Raw genomic sequence first — 19,140 nt, 5'->3', positions numbered from 1 at the left:
TGCTGTCAAAAAATATTGGTAAAAATCCCCCCATCTTATCGGCATTCACTTTATCCATCTTTGGAATAACACACGCTTTCTCTTTAGAATATCTTATATTACTCTTTTAATTACATAATATTAGGTACATTGAAGAAATGGTATTAAAAAATTCCTTCAAATTATAAAGTATGAATACTCAGATTCCCTGAGCCCAGGAGTTCAAGACCAGCCTGGGCAACATAGCAAAATCCTGTCTCTACAAAAATATACAAAAATTAGCCAGGTACGGTGGCACACATCTGTAGTCCTAGCTACTAGGGAGGCTGATATGGGGGCTGATATGGGAGGATCGATTGAGCCCAGGAGATCGAGGCTTCAGTGAGCTGTGATTGGGCTTCAGTGATCAGTGCACTCCAGCCTGGGTGACAGAGTGAGACACTATCTCTAAAAAAAAAAAAAATAACAACAAAAAAAAAACGCATCTGACTTAAGAACCAAACACTGCCAGTTCTCCGCTCTTCCCAATCCCACCCTCTGACCCCAAAATATGTGAACACAGATTAGATAGATGAACAGGCAGACGTGGTTTGGTTTTGCTTTTGTGCTTTATGAAAACGGTTTCATATGTCAATGGTCTTCAGTGCCTATGATTTCATTCCACATTATGTTCCTAAGATCAAGGGTTGCGTGCAGCATGCTGCTCTCCGATTTTACCACTCTGTGCTATTTCTCTGTGTCAATTTAACAGTTTATCTACCCCTGTCGATACGTTTGGGTTGTTTCTAGTTTGGTGCTGTCACCCTGCACGGTCCCCTAGCACATGTGGGGACTTTAGAAGAGTAGTTCTCAAACTGGACAGTAGAATCCCATGTGAGAGCACGTTTATTATAAAAGGCAGTTCACCCTTCCCCAGATATTCTGAGTCAGTAGCTTCTGGAGACCCAGAAGTCTCCATTTTAACAAACACTTAAGACAATTCTAATGCAAATGCTCTAGACACTGCAGTATAATCAACCGTGTTCTAAACACACACCTAGTGTGCTGGGCAGGGATGTATGCACACAGCCAGACTGTTTCCAAGATGTTTCCAAAACTGCTGTACTAATTTAGACCCCAACCAACAAGGTGCAAAGTTCTAGTAGTCTATGTATGCTCCACAGATTTTCCCTTCAATCTAATGACTGTGAAATGGTATTTCATTTTGGCCTTAATTTTCATGTTCTTGATTTCTGTATTTTGGTATTGGCTCTTCATATTTTCTCTTTTGTGACATACCTATTCAGGAATGCTGTTCAATTTCCAATTATCCTACGGACATATAAAATTTTCTTTTGTCTGCTATCCTGGATAGTAGTCCTTTGTGAATTATATATGTTGCAACTACCACTTGTGGTTTATCATTTCACCCTAAAGGTGTCTTATAATGAACAGAACCTTTTAATTTTTGAATTCATCCACCTTTTCTAGTATGCCTAATGCATTTTTTTTTTTTTAGATGGAGTCTTGCTCTGTCACCCAGGCTGGAGTGCAGTGGTGTGTTCTTGGCTCACTGCAACCTCCGTCTCTTGGGTTCAAGCGATTCTCCTGCCTCAGCCTCGTGAGTAGCTGGAACTACAGGTGTGTGCCATCACACCTGGCTAATTTTGGTACTTTTAGTAGAGATGGGGTTTCACCATGTTGACCAGGCTGGTCTCGAACTCCTGACCTCAGGCAATCCGCCCACCTCAGCCTCCCAAAGTGCTGGGATCACAGGAGTGAGCCACCTTGCCTGGCCTGCTTAATGCATTTTTAAAGAACTGTTTAATAAACCTAATGTTATTTTAAAAATTTAATTTTGATGATTCTCCTTTAAAATTTCTTTTAACAGTTAATGCTGGAATTGATTTTTGTTTGGTGTGAGGTTTGATCATTTAATTTCATGTGCATAACAAACAGTACTAGAACAATTAATTAAATAGGTCACTGTATTACGGTTCTCCAGAAAAACAGAACCAATAGGATGTATACAGATACACAAAGACTTGTGATAAGGGACTGGCTCACGCAGTTATGGAAGCTGAGAAGTCCTGCTGTCTGTCATCCACAAACCACAGGCCCAAGAGAGCTGGTGTTTTTGTTCCAGGCCAAGCCCGAAGGTCTGAGACCCTCCCACTCCCAATCAATCATGCCTAGACAAGGTGTCACGTGCTAAGGCATGACCATTCTGATAGCATCCACATGGCAAGAGGCAGACATGGTGCCCAGGTGAAAGGGAGGCAGTCTGTGGAGTGGTGGGGGCAAGATGCTCATCAGCACAAGTGACAGATGAACTTAGCTAAGATAATAATGTCTCTAAGCTGTGACTGACATTTCCTAACCCATCATCAACCATTTAAGGTGAAAATCCTGATCATTTATTTTAGGCTGTCAGTGCATGAAACATCTTGAGTACATTAAGAAATGCCTGCACAGTCAATACCTTTCCTAGATGTTTTCTGAACTTTCGAATGAAGAACACTTCTTTCCAGCAAGAACTGCCTGTTCTAACCCCGAAACATATCTCAGTCCATCCTCTTTCTCCATCCTACTGCAACCAACATAGCCCGGCAGCTAACATCCTTCACCTGGATGACTGGGCAGTCTCCCCACTTCTGATCTTCACCCTCTCAGGTGCAGAGGATGAAAGCTCTTCCCCAGAGCTTCTGAGCGAGACAGTGCCTGCGTGTCATCCCAGCTCCCCCACCCAGGCCACCATTTTTCACCTGCACTCTGGTCACACTGTGACCTCAGCACCTGAAGTGTGCCAAGCTCACCTAGCTTTTGCATATGGCGCTCTGCTCACTGGGCACTCTCCCTGCCACTTCCTGGCGCCTTGACTCACCTCAGAGAAGCCTCCTTGGGTAGCTCCTCACTATTCTCCACTCAGCGCACAAACCAAGAGGCCCCAGGAAACTCCTGGCTGGCTTCCACACAGAGCTCCGCAGCTCCAAAGACCTGCTTAGTTCATTTTCATTTTGGCCAAAAGCTGCTTAATAAAAGATATTCTACTAAAATTAATTTAAAAGTACACAAGACTTTTGGCCAGGCGTGGTGGCTCAAGCCTGTAATTCTAGCACTTTGGGAGGCCAAGGCAAGGAATCAGCCTAGGCAACACAGTGAGACCCCATCTCAAAAAAAAAAAAATTTAATTAAAACAAAAATCATACAAGACTTTTAGCTAATTTCATTTTCAGCTACTTCCCAATGTAATATAAATTGCGTATGTTGCATATAATAAATTCAGGTGTTCCCAAATTTTAGCATAATTTTTTAAATTCTGTTATTAAGGAAAAACAGATAGTAAACCTATAGCTAGTAAGGGAGACTAGTGTCCTGGTGTTTTGGTGAAATCACAGCAACGTGTAAGCATTTCCTTCTGAATTCTTGATACTAATAGAGCATGAACTCTAAATTCACTGAAGATGTAACATTATGAAATTTAGACAATAATCACAGGCTATTTAAGGAGGAAGATTGAGAAAGTTAAGTAACCAGTAGAGAAATGGTCTGCCTTTCTGGGTGAAGATGCTCCAGTGCCAACACAGCTTAGGCAGTGGCCTCGCCAGTGTGAAGAAGCCACTGTCTGCACAAGCAAGAACCCTCCCAGACTCTCCAACTGCTGACACCGTAGCAGCCTCAGCCTCAGCCGCAGCCTCAGCCACAGCCACAGCCACAGCCACAGCCACAGCCACAGCCACACCCTCAGCAACCACCAAGCCCCCAGCCACAGCCCCGGCCCCAGCCCTGGTCTCAGCCACAGCCACAGCCACACCCTCAGCAACCACCAAGGCCCCAGCCACAGCCCCGGCCCCAGCCCTGGTCTCAGCCACAGCCACAGCCACGTCCTCAGCAACCACCAAGGCCCCAGCCCCAGCCCCAGCCCCAGCTCTGGTCTCAGCCACAGCCACAGCCACAGCACCGGCCCTGGTCTCAGCCTTGGCTTCAGCTTTAGTCACGGCCTCAGCCACAGCCTCAGCGCTTGGGTCGGACATGGCCATGCACCAGGAGCCCCTGCCAATCTGGGCTGCATTCTCCCACAGAAAGTGGCACCTACTTTCTGTAACTGTGGTTTTTTTTTTTTACTTTCAAACAAGCTTACTGCAATGAGAACAGTATGAGCATTTTATTATACTGAGGAACTTTACCAAAAATTATATGAAACTGTTCATCCTTTTAGAAGTTGTTGGGGTCCTGATGGGGATGAAGAAGCATAATTATGTATCGTTTAATGTTAGCATAAGAGATAGACAGAAAACACAACTGATTTTTTAAGTCCAAAAATTTTTCAAATGACCAATATTATATTTGTTCAACTTCTGGGTCATCTTGATGTTTATATAGTCATTCCCAATGTTTCACCAAAGCAAAACATGAAAAACAATAAAAATAATAAAATAAGAGACTCCCAATAACACAAAGCTTTTATGATAATAATTATGGAACACGGACATTTTAATGAATTTCATATTGCAATGAAGACACTGAACACTTAGAGACAATTATATCGATACAATAAAAACTGATTCCACAGAACACTTATAAATGCATATACTTTCCTCCAAAGAAACATGTTTTTCACAGATTTAAGTAACAAATGATTTACATAGGATTCTTCAGATTCCAAAATATGTACAGAATTTTTGTCTCTACAGAAACTGACGAGCAGTGGTTGAAAAAGAGAGTTGCTTTGCCCAACAACATGGCTCTTATGAAATTCTGTATTGATACACAGTTTACAGTAACCACAGATTTTCCGTCTATTATTAAATGAAATTCTGGACACATCAGCATAAAGAACAAAACTGTTCCCGTTTCCAAATACTGTTTCAGACGACATCACATGTGGCTGACAGCATGACTTAATTTAGCCACACACGTGCACATGCGTGTGCACACACACACACCATCCCCATCTTGTCTGTGACTCCTGATTAACACACTGCAGCAGCGGTGATGAGTTCACGTTAGAAGATGACACAGCAGCAAACAGCAAGGCGCCCCCACTCCTGAGAGCTCTGCCGCAGCACCGCAGGGCTGCGTCCCGAGGATGTGCAGGAGGAGCCGGTTCTGCGGTCCCTCCAGTTTGCTGGAGAAGGTGAGCAGGTGTGGCAGTGAAGGTCACCAGCATGCCTGGAACTCAATGGCCACTCTGAATGTGGATTTTTAAAAGCTTCAAACTGTTTTAATCTGGTTCTTAAGTTTGATTTAGCTATTTGCAGCCATCTTTCAATGTTCCTAACCATCATCCTAAGACACCCAGACTTTCAAATTAAACTCCGAGGAACCCAAGCCGGCACCTGTGCAGTGGCCCCGGAAGCCGCCCTGGGCTCAGGGAGTTGCATGTGTAGTGCAGGAGGCTCTGGCAATCAGACCTCCGGCCATGAGAAAAAGCAGGGCCCAGCAACATCCGGACACAGCACAGCTGTGCATTGGGCAAGTTCACTCAGGACAGCAGGAGCCAAAACCTGAGATTCTCATCAACCGGAGGGACCAGGAGGACTCTGGACAGTGGACTCTCTGAACAGTGCAGTCAAGAAACAATAAAAACACAACACATTTTTTATCTTTAACATCAAAATGACTGAAATATTTGCTGTTTGTCCCTTAGCCACATCAGATCCAAATGAGGTCACTGTCGAACCTTCTGGGCCCCGGGCTGTCAGTCATTTCAGAATCATTCTGAAGGATTTAGGTCCGAAGCTCGTAGGACCAGCCCCTGAAGACCCAAGTAAGGAAGTGCCTCTCACCCTTGGTGAGCTGCACAGAAGGATGGGTCTGAAAGTCCCACGTCCTACTGCACCTGCATCTACCAGTCACCAGATGGGTTTCCTCCCACATCACCGTAAAACGGGGCGAAACACAAAGACCTGGGGTGTCACACGACAACTGGAAAGATCACCTTCCTGAGTCTCTCCAAGTGGTAAGCGTCCAGGTGGACGTACTGAAAGGACTGAAAATACGAGAGGCAGGAACTGAGAGTCTCTTTATCAAAACTGTAACTCAGCAAGAAACACTAACATGCATATACCAGGTGAGCAGGAATTCCCAAGAAGGCAAGAACACCAGGCTCCCTCGCAGGAATGGGACTGGCACTGAAAGGCGTCCCCACTGTGGGAGCTGGAAGTGTCCCATCACAGGGCTTGCTGGCTGCGGCCGCCAGCGTGTGAGCCTAAGTGGAGAGCCTACACCTTCGGGACACGTCGGTGTGACTGTCTCTCCTGCCTTCTGAACTGAACTCAGTATTCCAGCTATAAACCAAACTCCAGTCAGGCACCAGTGAGACCCAAAGTGTCCCAGAGAGTCGGCTCTGAGGTAGTGTTGTTGGCTCTCAAACACCACCATGGGAGTGAGCCCGTTCGGAAGCACACGACTGAGGTGCGGAGAATTCACTGGGCTCTGTGTGCAGGCAGCAGGGTCACTGATCAAGGTCAAGTCACATTCAATGGACAAGTCATTTGAAACATCTAAAAACTGTTTATAACCACAGCTATAAACTAAAATGCTTTACATTCATTTTGCTTAATATTTGAAATCGGTGATAAGAATCCTATTTCAAAATTTGCTAGCATGAGACCTTGGGAGATTGAAATGATTTTCTACAGAAAAAGCAGAACCCTCTTCTTTCCTAAAGAAACTCCAAATGGTACAAGTCCAACCTCCCATGCTTCTTTTTAACGTCTAAACTCCAGGTTACCTTTGCAGAACTGTAACAGAAATGACAGCGGAAGCAGACTACACAACAGCATGTGCTGAACCTCACACAGAGGTAAACACAAATCCCGGAGTGATCCTGCTGGTCACCAGCCAGCACAGGCAGCCCCACGGCCTTCCCAGCATGGGCAGACACGCATGGTTACTCCAGGGGACGCAGGACTGCCAACGCCGCCACATAATACACAGGTTCACATTTAATTCACACAAATGTAATGCCCTACTGTTCACCTGTCCAACGTCAACAACTCACAACCATTTCGTGTGCTACGTGGGAGGTGAGCTTCGCCTCTATGGCCTAAAGGACCCAATACGCATACACAAGACGAAAGTAAAAAATGCGACCACACGTGTCTCTGTACACTTCATGCAAGCTGGGCACTATGTGAAAAGAACACATACAAAGCACCCTTCCCAGGGTCAAACTCTCACAAAAATGGCTGATTAATATGCAAAAGAGCCTGCACCCGTCAAAGGTCCGTGCTGGCAAACAGTGACACTAAGGACTGCCGGTGACCTTATTTTTCTTGCAGCAATGCAGGGATGTTGATGTTCCAACCAATGGCTTGCCGGTCAAACCCACAGGTGAACAGATTGCACACAGGGTGGTCTTCGCCCCACGCTGAGCAGCACACCATTCTCCTGTGGCCCTAGTGACATCAAACAAACCAAGATCAATGCATTAGTCCTGACAGTAAGATGTGTAAGACCTCCGCCAAATGAATAACCCCATCACTGAAAGTAAGAACGGTGAAACGACACGGTGCACAGGACCAGGCCCCAAGAGCCAAGACCACCGAGCAGGGCAGAGCCACAGAACATGCGGCCAGCCCAGGACGAGTGAGGCCGGGGCCCCAGTGAGTTCAAGGGTTGGTGGGACTTGCCCCAAAAGCACTGTATGACTCCTTCTTTAAGAAAATGAGTAAGATTCCAGGCAGACAACACAAGTAAATGATCAGTGTGAAATTTTTGAATAAATGAGGCTAGGAGATATTTAGGGGTAAATTTTAACTCAAAGACTTCAAATTCCATTTTAACAAATAATTAGCTTTGGTAATAAAAGAACTAGAAAAATACATTTGATGTCATATAAAACAAGGATAAATAAATGGCCTTTTAGGTAGATTCCTGCCATCTTCAGGAATTCCAGTTAAATATCAGCATGTTGGAAAAGTTACTGCAAAACATTTAACAGAGCTTATAGCGTATCGGTGTGTATGTACGTAGCAGATGCAGGCTCTCACACAACACTTGGAATATCTGTGAGCAATGCCTTAGGACCCCATCTGCATTTTCTAAATCACACAACAGCTCTCATGGGTTGCTATTACAGCATAAGGTCCAAGAGTCAGTATTAAATAAAGCTGACAGATTAAGAAACACTCAAAGAATGGCGTAACATTCTCGTGCAAAAGAGTCACATATAAATATCCTATTTATGCATTTGGAGAGAGAATCACAATAGGCCACAAAAATGAAACAACTGTTAAGAAAGACCACATAACAAAGGATTACAAAAGGCGCAGGACAGGAAGCAGCAATGCATCCATTAACTGGCGGTAAAACCAAGGCTGTGGGCCTTGGTTTTTTTAAGGCGCAACTCACAGCATTCACTGCAGAAGTGCCCAGGACAAAGAGCTTCCAGCAGAGAGTCAGCCAGCACTTTCGCCTCAGGCAGAGCTCTCACAGGATTTCTATCTCATGCGCCCACAGCAACGCCACCCAGGAACCAGATACACCCCGAAGATGCCCCATGCCACTGTGGCTGCCCCAGTGCACATGATGTGCTCCAGGACACTCAGCACGGGGCCACGTGGGTCTCTACTTCACAGGGACCCTCGCGCCCCAGGAGCCTCCATGTCACAGGGACCCTCGCGCCCCAGGAGCCTCCATGTCACAGGGACCCTCATGCCCCAGGAGCGTCCACTTCACAGGGACCCTCACGCCCCAGGGGCCTCCACAGGGTTCTGTGACACTGAAAACCACAATTCTCTGAAGAGGTGTTACAAGTTCTAAATAAAGTTAAGTCACATTTATTAATCTTAAAAATAAATCTATTTCACATACCACTTTAGGAGGGAGTAAACCCAGGCACAGAATCCTACAATGCCAACAAAGTTGAATGTTCACAGATAACCGAAAATAAAACTGTCTACGTGGAATTAGGACCACAAAGAACCATTTAGAATTCCCTTTTTCTGAGGGAAAATACTCTCAGAGTAATACAGTCCTATTCATTCTCATGAATTTGTGCTTCAAAATGCAAACTTTACGTGCTGCACAGCAATTTTACAGTTCACATGAGCACCTTCAAAAGAGAACATCCTGGTGTGTTTAGGATGTAGCTTAGGGGACACATGATACTCAGCTGTTAACAAAATATGGAAAGATTCCCCAGGACAAGCATTCATGGCTTTGTTAGGGTTTTGAAGTATATTTTAGTTACTGTAACTTCATTAAATTTTTCTACTCCACTATTTTGATTTGTATCAAGGAGTAAAAACATCAAGTTAACTTCGAACAGTGCATGACTGTGAAGGGGAACCGAAAAGACACCCAGTCTCAGGGAATGTCATTTCCAGAAAGTCTGTACCACAGGAAGAAAAGGTGTTGCCGCGCTGGGAGCCCCCACTTTCGCACCCGCCTCCCTGACCGCCCACCCTGCCTGCCGTTTCAGAGGCTCACACCCCGGGCAGAGCAGCTATGGCCCATGAGCCACGAGCCGGTGTCCACTCGTGCTGCCTGTGAGCATGTGTGGCCCTGTGTACCCACAGGGGGTCTCAGGGAGCAAATCCATCTACTTACACAGGTATCAAGATAGTACTCCAACAAGATCAAAAGAAGACAGGAAAGAAGGAGACTCGGGGGCGCTCTGTTAAGCACAAGGCTGGGGAGACGCTGCCTCGACCGTGGGGGGTTTCTGTGCATCGCAGCTGCCCTGGTGACCTCCTGGGGGAGATCCAACAGCAAACACCACCCACACTATGGCCCAGGCCCAACTCAGAGCACGTCAGAATCACCAGGGAATTTGAACAGTGGCCCCCAGGTCCTCCAGGGCCTCTGCATCTGTGCAGGTGCCATAGTCTCGATTCTCTTTGCGCCTTCCAGGCAACCAGGACGGGTGGGCTGAACAGCATATACCGAGAAACTCCCTCTGCCCTCTTCCGAAGTTAGCAAGGAGAAACCCCTCACCTTACAAGAAACTAACATTTAAATAGATTTCTTCCTGTCTCAACAACCTGCCATATAAATTGGTTTTTCTGGCTGGAGGAGGAGGAGGTCCCACCTTAAAGACTCCTCAGTCTACAACCAAGCCAGCTTCTGCCGGGCCACAGTGTCAACACTTCCAGTCTGTACAGCCTCAACTGCAGACATCTAAGCCTGCTTCCCTACAGAGCAGCCACTAACACGTGCACGAAAGAGCGTGTTCCTCATGGCTGCGAAACAAAGGAAGTGCATGTTTTATCTTATTTATTTTTAAACTTAAAAACTGACCACGGCGTTGAGAACACTGAAGTAAGTCTGGAATAACTCGGGTATGCGACTCTACTTTTTCAGCTTTAAACTTTATGAACTCTAAATATAGCTCAAGTATTTCCAATGAAAATTTGGCAGGCAAAGACTTGGTAAGAAAAGAAGAATGTAAAATATCCCTAACAATTTTATATTGATTACATGTTGAAATTATATTATTTTTGTGTATTTGATTAAATAACGCTAACTCTATCGTTCAAGTTAATTTCTGTCATTTCTCTCTGTTAACATGGTTATTAGAAAATGTGAAATCAAATGTGCAGCTCACATTCCGTTTCTACTGGCAGCAATGGGCAGGCTGTGTAGCCCATCCTCCTCCACCATGCCCTGTGTGTGCACAGTGACCGTGCCATTACCTGTCGGCTGCTCCGGGGAAGTCGTGCCAGGCGCACTCCTGACATATCAAACAGTCTCACTTGTCGGTTGTCATGGGGGAGGGCTATGATTTTTTGGCCGACACATACGTTGATCCTGCAAAGAAGAGATGAAGGTGGATTGTGTATGAAACAGTGACACTCTAAAGTTTTTGAGTTTACAGATAATGATGCAGGAGATTCCTTATTATTCACAATTCAAAGCAAACTACATTAACTACGTGTACCACCTGCTTACACGCAGTATTAAAAGGAGACCAAATTACTCACACATACCTACGAGATCACACAGACCCCATGTGCATACACACAATACAGACACACACACACTGCTCAATGGTGAACCAGACCCACCCAAACACAAGGCTAACCCCTCCCGGTGAGTAAAGGGACGTCCTCAACATCTGGCCACAAATGGGTCATTCTTATTCTCACAAATCTCACTAATCCAACCTGGTTTTAGACTAACTTAGTTTAAGCTTTCACGGAATACTGAGACTGTGCTAGAGGCTGAAGGAGCCCAGGTCATTCTTATTCTGACAAATCTCACTAACCCAACCTGATGTTAGATTAAGTTAGTTTAAGTTTTCATGGAATACTGAGACTGCGCTAGAGGATGAAGGAGCCTAAACCATTTTCCCGAAGGCTCTATCAGTGAAACCTCTATGAATAAAACATGAAATCACAATCAACCCTTTCACATTAAACTAAGCCACTTACTTAACCAACAGATTTACTTTACCTGTTAATGGCAGAGTCCGTGCGAATAGTTGCAATGGGGGATCTCATGTTTTTCAAGTCCCAGACTTTCACCGTGCGGTCATCACTGCCTGAAACCACATTGTCTCCCACGGTGAACACGGCAGAGGTCACAGTGCTACGAGGAAAGGGGACGGGGTCAGACACAACAGCAAAGATGCAGAGGCGACACCACACACTACACACACAACCCTGACTGAGGGTGGGAAGGAGGTCGGAGATGCACAAGCTCCCAGCTGTCTCCTCTGCAAACCGCGCCTGCCTCCCAAAGCCTCTGCACCAGTGCAAAAAAAAGGACAGCTGATTCCTTCCCAGGGGATGAGGAATACACAGTACATTCTACTCTACATCCCCAGGCAATGGAACAAAGAGAAGTGACAGAAACTAGGGCTGGACAGAACATGCCCAAATGTCTACATGTCTGGGTCTACAGCAGAGAATCAAAAAAAAAAATCCATTCCAACAATTCTCAATCAATTTAATCATGACACAGGAGTTTGAAAAAAACACTCTGACAACTCAACAATTCAAACACGGACAAAGGACTTGGACAGATATTTTCCCCAAGAAGACACACAAACAGCCAAGAAGCCCTGCACACCAGCGCCCACAGCAGCATTACTGACAATGGCCAGAGGTGCAAACCCACGTCCATCAGCAGATGGACTGAATGCAGCGTGTGCACACGGCGGAATATTATTCAGGCATAAAAAAGAAATTCTAACACATGCAACAACATGAATAACTTTCAAGACTCCCCCTCATCTAAGATCCCTGAACAGGCAAATTCATAGACACAGGACGTAGAACGGAGGTTCTCAGCGCCTGGGGGAGGGCAGGAATGGGGCGTTAAACAGGCACAGAGTTTCTGTTTGAGATCATGAAAAAGCATGAGAAATAGTGCGGGCAGTTGTACAACAATGTGATTTTATTTAATGCCACTGAAATACATATATAAAACAGTTAAAATAGTAAATGTTATGTATATCTGACCACAAGTTTTATCTTAAAAAGTTTGAGGAAAAAAATTCAACATCAGAACCACTCTTGGAACCTGCTTATATAAATCCAACATAATAATGAATAATTTTCTTTTTAATTCAAATGTGTTGAAGTACGTGGCCCTCAGGGAAAGGGGTTCAAGGAACTGAAGAGGGCCTAAAATGGTTAAGATGGAACGCAAAAGCTAGCAGAAGACAAGAAATAACTAAGATCAGAGCAGAACTGAAGGAGATAGACACAAAAAACCCTTCAAAATAAATAAATCTAGGAGCTGGTTTTTTGAAAAGATCAACAAAATAAACTGCTAGCCAGATTAATAAAAAAGAAAAGAGAGAAGAATCAAATAGATGCAATAAAAAATGATAAAGGGGACATCACCACCAATCCCATAGAAATACAAACCACCGAAAGAGATTACTACAAACAACTCTATGCACATAAACCAGTAACCTGAAAGAAATGGATAAATTCCTGGACACTTGCACCCTTCCAAGACTAAACCAGGAAGAAGCTGAAACCCTGATTAGACCAATAACAAGGGCTGAAGTTGAGGCAGTAATTAATAGTCTACCCACCAAAAAAAGTCCAGGTCCAGACGGGTTCACAGCCGAATTCTACCAGACATACAATGAGGAGCTGGTACCACTCCTTCTGAAACTATTCCAAACAATACAAAAAGAGGGAATCCTTCCCAAATCATTTTAGGAGACCAACATCATCCTGATACCAAAACCCAGCAGAGACTCAACAAAAAAACAAAACTTCAAGCCAATCTCCACGATGAACACAGATGCATAACGCTTCAATAAAATGCTGGCAAATCGACTGCAACAGCACATCAAAAAGCTTATCCATCATGATCAAGTCGGCTTCATCCCAGGGATGCAAGGCTGGTTCAACATACGCAAGTCTATAAATGTAATTCACCACATAAACAGAACCAAAGACAAAAATCACATGATTATCTCAATAGATGCAGAGAAGGCCTTTAACAATATTCGACAGCCCTTTATGCTAAAAACTCCCAATAAACTAGGTATCAATGGAACGTATCACAAAATAATAAAAACTATTTACGACAAACGCACTGCCAATATCATATTGAACAGGCAAAAACTGGAAGCACTCCCTTTGAAATGTGGCACTAGACAAGGATGCCGTCTCTCACCATTCTTATTCAATATAGTATTGGAAGTTTTAGCCAGAGCAATCAGGCAAGAAAAAGAAATAAAGGGTATTCAATTAGGAAAGGTGGAAGTCAAACTGTCTCTATTTGTAGACGACACGACTGTATATTTAGAAGACCCCATCATCTCAGCCCAAAATCTCCTTAAGTTGATAAGCAACTTCAGCTAAGTCTCAGGATACAAAATCAATGTGCAGAAATCATAAAGATTCCTATACACCAATAACAGACAAACAGAAAGCCAAATGAAGAGCGAATTCCCATTCACAATTGCTACAAGAGAATAAAATACCTAGGAATACAACTAGCAAAGGATGTAAAGGACCTTTTCAAGAACTACAACCCACTGCTCAAGGAAATAAGATACAAACAGATGGAAAAACATTCCATGTTCATGGTTAGGAAGAATCAATATCATGAAAATGGCCATACTGCCCAAAGTAATTTACAAATTCAACTCTATCCCCATCAAACTACCAATGACCTTCTTAACAGAACTAGAAAAAAAAACACTTTAAACTTAATATGGAACCAAAAGACAGCCTGCACAGCCAAGACATTCCTAAGCAAAAAGAACAAAGCTAAAGGCATCACGCTGCCAGACTTCAAACTATACTACAAGGCTACAGTACCAAAACAGAGACATAGACCAATGGAACAGAACAGAGGCCTCTGGACCAACAACACACATCTACAACCATCTAATCTTTGGCAAACCTGACAAAAACAAGCAATAGGGAAAGGATCCCCTGTTTAATAAGTGGTGTTGGAAAAACTGGCTAGCCATGTGCAGAAAGCAAAAACTGGACCCCTTCCTGACACCTTACACTAAAATTAACTCCAAATGGATTAAAGATTTAACGTAAGACCTAACACCACAAAAACCCTAGAAGAAAACCTAGGCAAAACCATGCAGGACATAGGCATAGGCAAGGATTTCATGACTAAAACACCAAAAGCATTGACAACAAAAGCCAAAATAGACAAATGGGATCTAATTAAACTCCAGAGCTTCCATACAGCAAAAGAAACAATCATAAAAGCAAACTGGTAACCAAAATGGGAGAAAATTTTTGCAATCTACCCATCTGACAAAGGGCCAAAATCCAGAATCTACAAAGAACTAAAGCAGATTTACAAGAAAAAAACAAACAAACCCATTCAAAAGTGGGTGAAGAATATGAACAGACACTTTTCAAAAGAAGACATATATGAAGCCAACAACATATGAAAAAATGCTCATCATTACTGGTCATTAGAGAAATGCAAATCAAAACCACATTGAGATACCATCCCACGCCAGTTAGAATGGCGATCATTAAAAAATCCGGAGACAACAAATGCTGGAGAGGATGTGGAGAAATAGGAACACTTTTACACTGTTGGTGGGAGTGTAAATTAGTTCAACAATTGTGGAAGACAGTGTGGTGATTCCTCAAAGATCTAGATATAGAAATTCCATTTGACCCAGCAATCCCATTACTGGGTATATACCCAAAGGACTATAAATCATTCTGTTATAAAGACACATGCACACGTATGTTCATCATGGCACTGTTTACAACAGCAAAGACCTGGAACCAATCCAAATGCTCATTAATGATAGACTGGAAAAAGAAAATGTGGCACATATACACCATAGAATACTAAGCCGCCATGAAAAATGATGAGTTCATATCCTTTGTAGGGACATGGATGAACCTGGAAACCATCATTCTCAGCAAACTGACAAAAGAACAGAAAATCAAATGCCGCATGTTCTCACTCATAGGCAGGTGTTGAACAAGTGGACACAGAGAGGGGAGCATCACACATTGGGGTTTATTGGGGGAGGGACAGTAGGAGGGAAGGTGGGGAGGGATAACGGGGAGAAATGTCAGGTATTGGTGATGGGGGGATGGAGGCAGCAAACCACCTTTCTAGGAATGTACCTATGCAGCAATCTTGCATGACTTGCACATGTATCCCAGAATCTAAAGTACAATTAAAAAAAAAAAAAAAGTTTTAAGACAGCAAAAAAAAAAAAAAAAAAAGATGGGAGAACCACGCCCTGAAGATGGAAAGTACCATAAAGACAAGAGGGGGAAGAAAGGTTTCATCAGTTTGTGTTATTTAAACTATTTTCATAAACTTTGCTCTTAAAATGTAAAAAACACTGTTTGACATGGTGCTAAGTATATTAAATACTCTTGCTAGTGGTAAAATTGTATTAAACATATAAACAAAGGATGTTATCACTTGAATTGCACTGGGGATCACTGAAGAAACCAGTCAAAATCTGCAGAGGAAACCGTGTCCTCATCGGCTGAGGCTGGGCTGGCGGGGGCTGGGGTGACCACCTAAACCAGCCAGCAAAGGAAAGTCGCCAGCACCTGCCAGAAGGTATTTAGGACTCAAATAATAAAATGGCATTTGAAGAAGAAAATTCAATCACCTCTTTGCTTGCTGGCAAAGTTCAGTAAAAAGAATGTGATAAAAACCTTACTTTTCCTGTGAGCTAAGGACACCTCATCCAGGCATGATCCACAGATCTCTTCAGCTGTGGCCACAGGGGCTGCTCGTCCTGCCTGGCACAGGGCTGGGGTCAGTCCGTGTGCTCCCCAGTCCCCCATGACTGGCCCATCCAGGAAGACATGCCCTGACTTCAGGGCACAGTGGGCAGATCCTGAGACAGGGGCAGTGGCTTCTCAGAGAGACACAGGCTTGACCCCTACACTGTCTCCCAGGGGACAAAAACTGGGGTCACTCACTCTGTTCAGAGGCATAAAACCCATCTCATCCCTCACTGAAGCGTCTGGGATACCTATGAGAACGACAGCATGTGAATTTCCACCTTTCCAAGAAGGAAGTGCCCTCTTGTCATCACAAATCACTAATGTACGTGGACAAAGCTTGGTTTTCATATCCACCCTCACCATCAAAGGTCTGTCCATCCAAATTGCCTGGAACTTCAGAGTCTGAAATGCCAGTTGTCCCGGCCACTGAGGCTGTATCATGAGATGAGATTTCACGCTTTATGCGGCCCTGGATGAGAGAAGCACCATCCAGTCACCAAGCCCATTTATGAAAATCCCCCTCATGTAAGTGGACGCGAGATAAGTCCTAATTAAGTCTAAGCTCTGCTGCATTACAACAAGGTTTTAAAACACACAACACTGAAGTACAGCAAAGCTACTAAGAAAAGAGCCAAGGAGATTCAACAGCACCTGGGAACACGCTCGGACACTGAGGCCCCGGAGCACAGCCAGGATGCGGCGGCGGCGACAGCGCTTTCACATCTGCCTTCTCAGAGGCCTGGCCATGGCGCCCACAGCTGCAGCGTGGATTTGCTGACGCTGATCCCCCTGCCAGGACCTGACGTCTGGTCAGGGCCCTCCCTGTGCTGGGGCATCATGGCCCATGGATGCAGCAGCCGCCCTGCCCAGACACATCAGAAACTAGAGCAGGTCCTTCCCCAGGGGTGACAACCAACACAGTCTCCTGAGGAAACTGCCCGGCTGGAAACCACGGCATCACCACGGAGCAGGACACGAGCAGACGCTTAACACAGTCGGGTAACGAGAGCAGCACGGGCAGAGGAGAGACTCTGCAAAACCAACCCAGTAACTCCTCCGGATCTTCATCTAAAAAAATAAGGAACAACATGAGGGCCTGACTACAATCAGGCGCTGCGACGCTGCAGCGACGTCACCATGAGGCCTGGCAGACCCCAGCTGCTGGGGAGCCTGGAAGGGCGAGGGGAGGGCTGCCCCCGACTTCTCTTTGAACTGGAGTCTTCAGGATATTTGGCCAAGTAAACATTCTGCTAAATTAATGGGAAAAAAGGCTCAACAAAAGATCGCCTAACCCCATGTTAATGAAATGCTGTAAGACATTAGGTTTTTAATAAATCACAATCCTGACAAGTATTGTCGGACATCAAAAGAAAAAGGAACTGGTAAAGAGGCAGCAGTTTCCAAGGCACCCTCAGCCCACAGGTCCCATGGGAAGGCTGGCGCACACAGTCACTCACTGGAAATGCTTCCGATGCTGCCAAACTCCGGCAAACTCATTTATCTTGTCGTGCAGGGCAGCCGAGCATGCTCCTCCAGCTGACAGCATGGCACCTCCTCGCCGCACACCACTGCCTGGTCTGGAACATTCCGCTCCCTCTGCGAGTCTCCATCAGCGGAAATGTCGTGAAGCTGGCATCCTCATTAGGACGAACAGCTGTCTCCCAGTCACAGAGACACAGAACTGCTTCTGCATAACAATCTGCTGAAATTTCACAGCGACGGAAAAGAAGACATGATGCGGAAAACGCTGGGCCACAGAGCGCTGATGGGAGTGCTTTCCTGGCACATCAAACACTGACGATCATTCCCTTTCCTATTTTTAAAACGCGGCTTCCTCAGGTAATGTGTTTCCATCTGGGGAGCAGGCCTGTGTGTCCAGAGAGAGCCAGCGTGCGCCAGAGGAGGCCCGCGGATGGCAGCCCCATCCTGGGAACACAGGCTTCTCAGTCAAGGTACCGACAAGAGAGCTTTGAAAGGAATGGCTGTGAAAGCACCACTGCGGCTTCACTGCCTTGGCGGGTCAACTGTTCTGTTACGCACTTGTATAAAGTGTGAGTGCAACATCTGCACTGCCCAGCAGCCCCTTGACTTTAAAAAGTGCTTTAAGTAACCAAAGGACCCCCCAACAAGCCCGCCCAGGACCCCTGGTGCCCTCAGAATGGGCGCTTCACAGCAAAAGGGAAGACGTGGGTAGCTGCGTTGTGTTCAGGGTAATCAGAGCCCTTCCCACAATTTTCCAAACTACCTGCATGAAATCCAAGTATCACACGAATCGGGTCTTCCCTTCACAGCCAGACCGCCCACATGTACACTCCGGAGTCTCCAAAGCCCCATCCCAGCCTCTCTCATACCCATGTCTTTCAGAATTCAAGAACTCACACAAGTCTTCATTCGATGAACTCGGAGGACTCACCGAAAAACAGAAAGTCACATTCGAATACAAAGCATTTCTAAATACTCCTTGATGGCTACCTCTCAAAAAAGTGGACCCTAAGATAAAACAATCACAGCAAAAATCAAATATGTATCACACATGATTCTTTCTCAGAATTTAAAATTCAACTGTTCCCTGGAGAAAAGAAGTCAGTTCTCATAACACGTAGTTCTACCTCAGTAGTCTCATGGAGCCAAGCTACTCTTCAAACCACCTCGCCAGAAATAGTGAGACATTTCCCAACTAAGTCACTGATAAGGGCTGCACTACAGAACTGTTCATGCAACAAATACTTATTAATCACGGCTGTGTGCAGGCTCCGCTCCTTGTGAGACCGCGTGCAGCAGAGTGGGAGGTGAAGTTGCTCCAGTGACACCTCCCTCTTCCCAGGGAAGGAGTCAAGAGACTGGCCACTTTTAGAAGGTCAGCAGTGTTAGGCACACAATAGCACCCTAATGGCTGGAAGTGCTGCCGACAGGCACCACAGCAAAGCTACAAAGCCTCTGCAATACTGTGTTACCATGGCCCACAAAAACGAGCTTCTAAAGTGACTTCAGACCACACTAAAGCCTCCCTAAGATTTGA

At 45.0% G+C, this 19,140-nt stretch overlaps 1 protein-coding gene across 3 annotated transcripts in view; it reads right to left on the bottom strand.

The window, feature by feature from the left end:
* Window positions 1-4,108: 4,108 nt before the first annotated feature.
* The window catches only part of WDR37 (WD repeat domain 37), an 85,125-nt gene continuing 70,093 nt past the window's right edge, over window positions 4,109-19,140 (bottom strand). For all 3 annotated transcript variants that reach the window (XM_064371784.1, XM_064371783.1, XM_064371782.1), the window contains exons 12-14: window positions 11,362-11,496; window positions 10,602-10,716; window positions 4,109-7,361 (exon numbers count right to left, since the gene is read on the bottom strand). In XM_064371784.1, the coding sequence (XP_064227854.1) occupies window positions 7,230-7,361; window positions 10,602-10,716; window positions 11,362-11,496 (382 nt within the window). In that variant the 3' untranslated portion in view covers window positions 4,109-7,229. The remainder of the gene's footprint in view (window positions 7,362-10,601; window positions 10,717-11,361; window positions 11,497-19,140) is intronic.

The sequence above is a fragment of the Aotus nancymaae genome, unplaced genomic scaffold (assembly GCF_030222135.1).
Source record: "Aotus nancymaae isolate 86718 unplaced genomic scaffold, 86718_ANA_hifiasm-v0.15.2.pri h1tg000173l, whole genome shotgun sequence".
Taxonomy (NCBI): Eukaryota; Metazoa; Chordata; class Mammalia; order Primates; family Aotidae; genus Aotus; species Aotus nancymaae.
The sequence above is the reverse complement of the archived record's forward strand: the minus strand, read 5'-3'. Positions and strand labels throughout refer to the sequence as shown.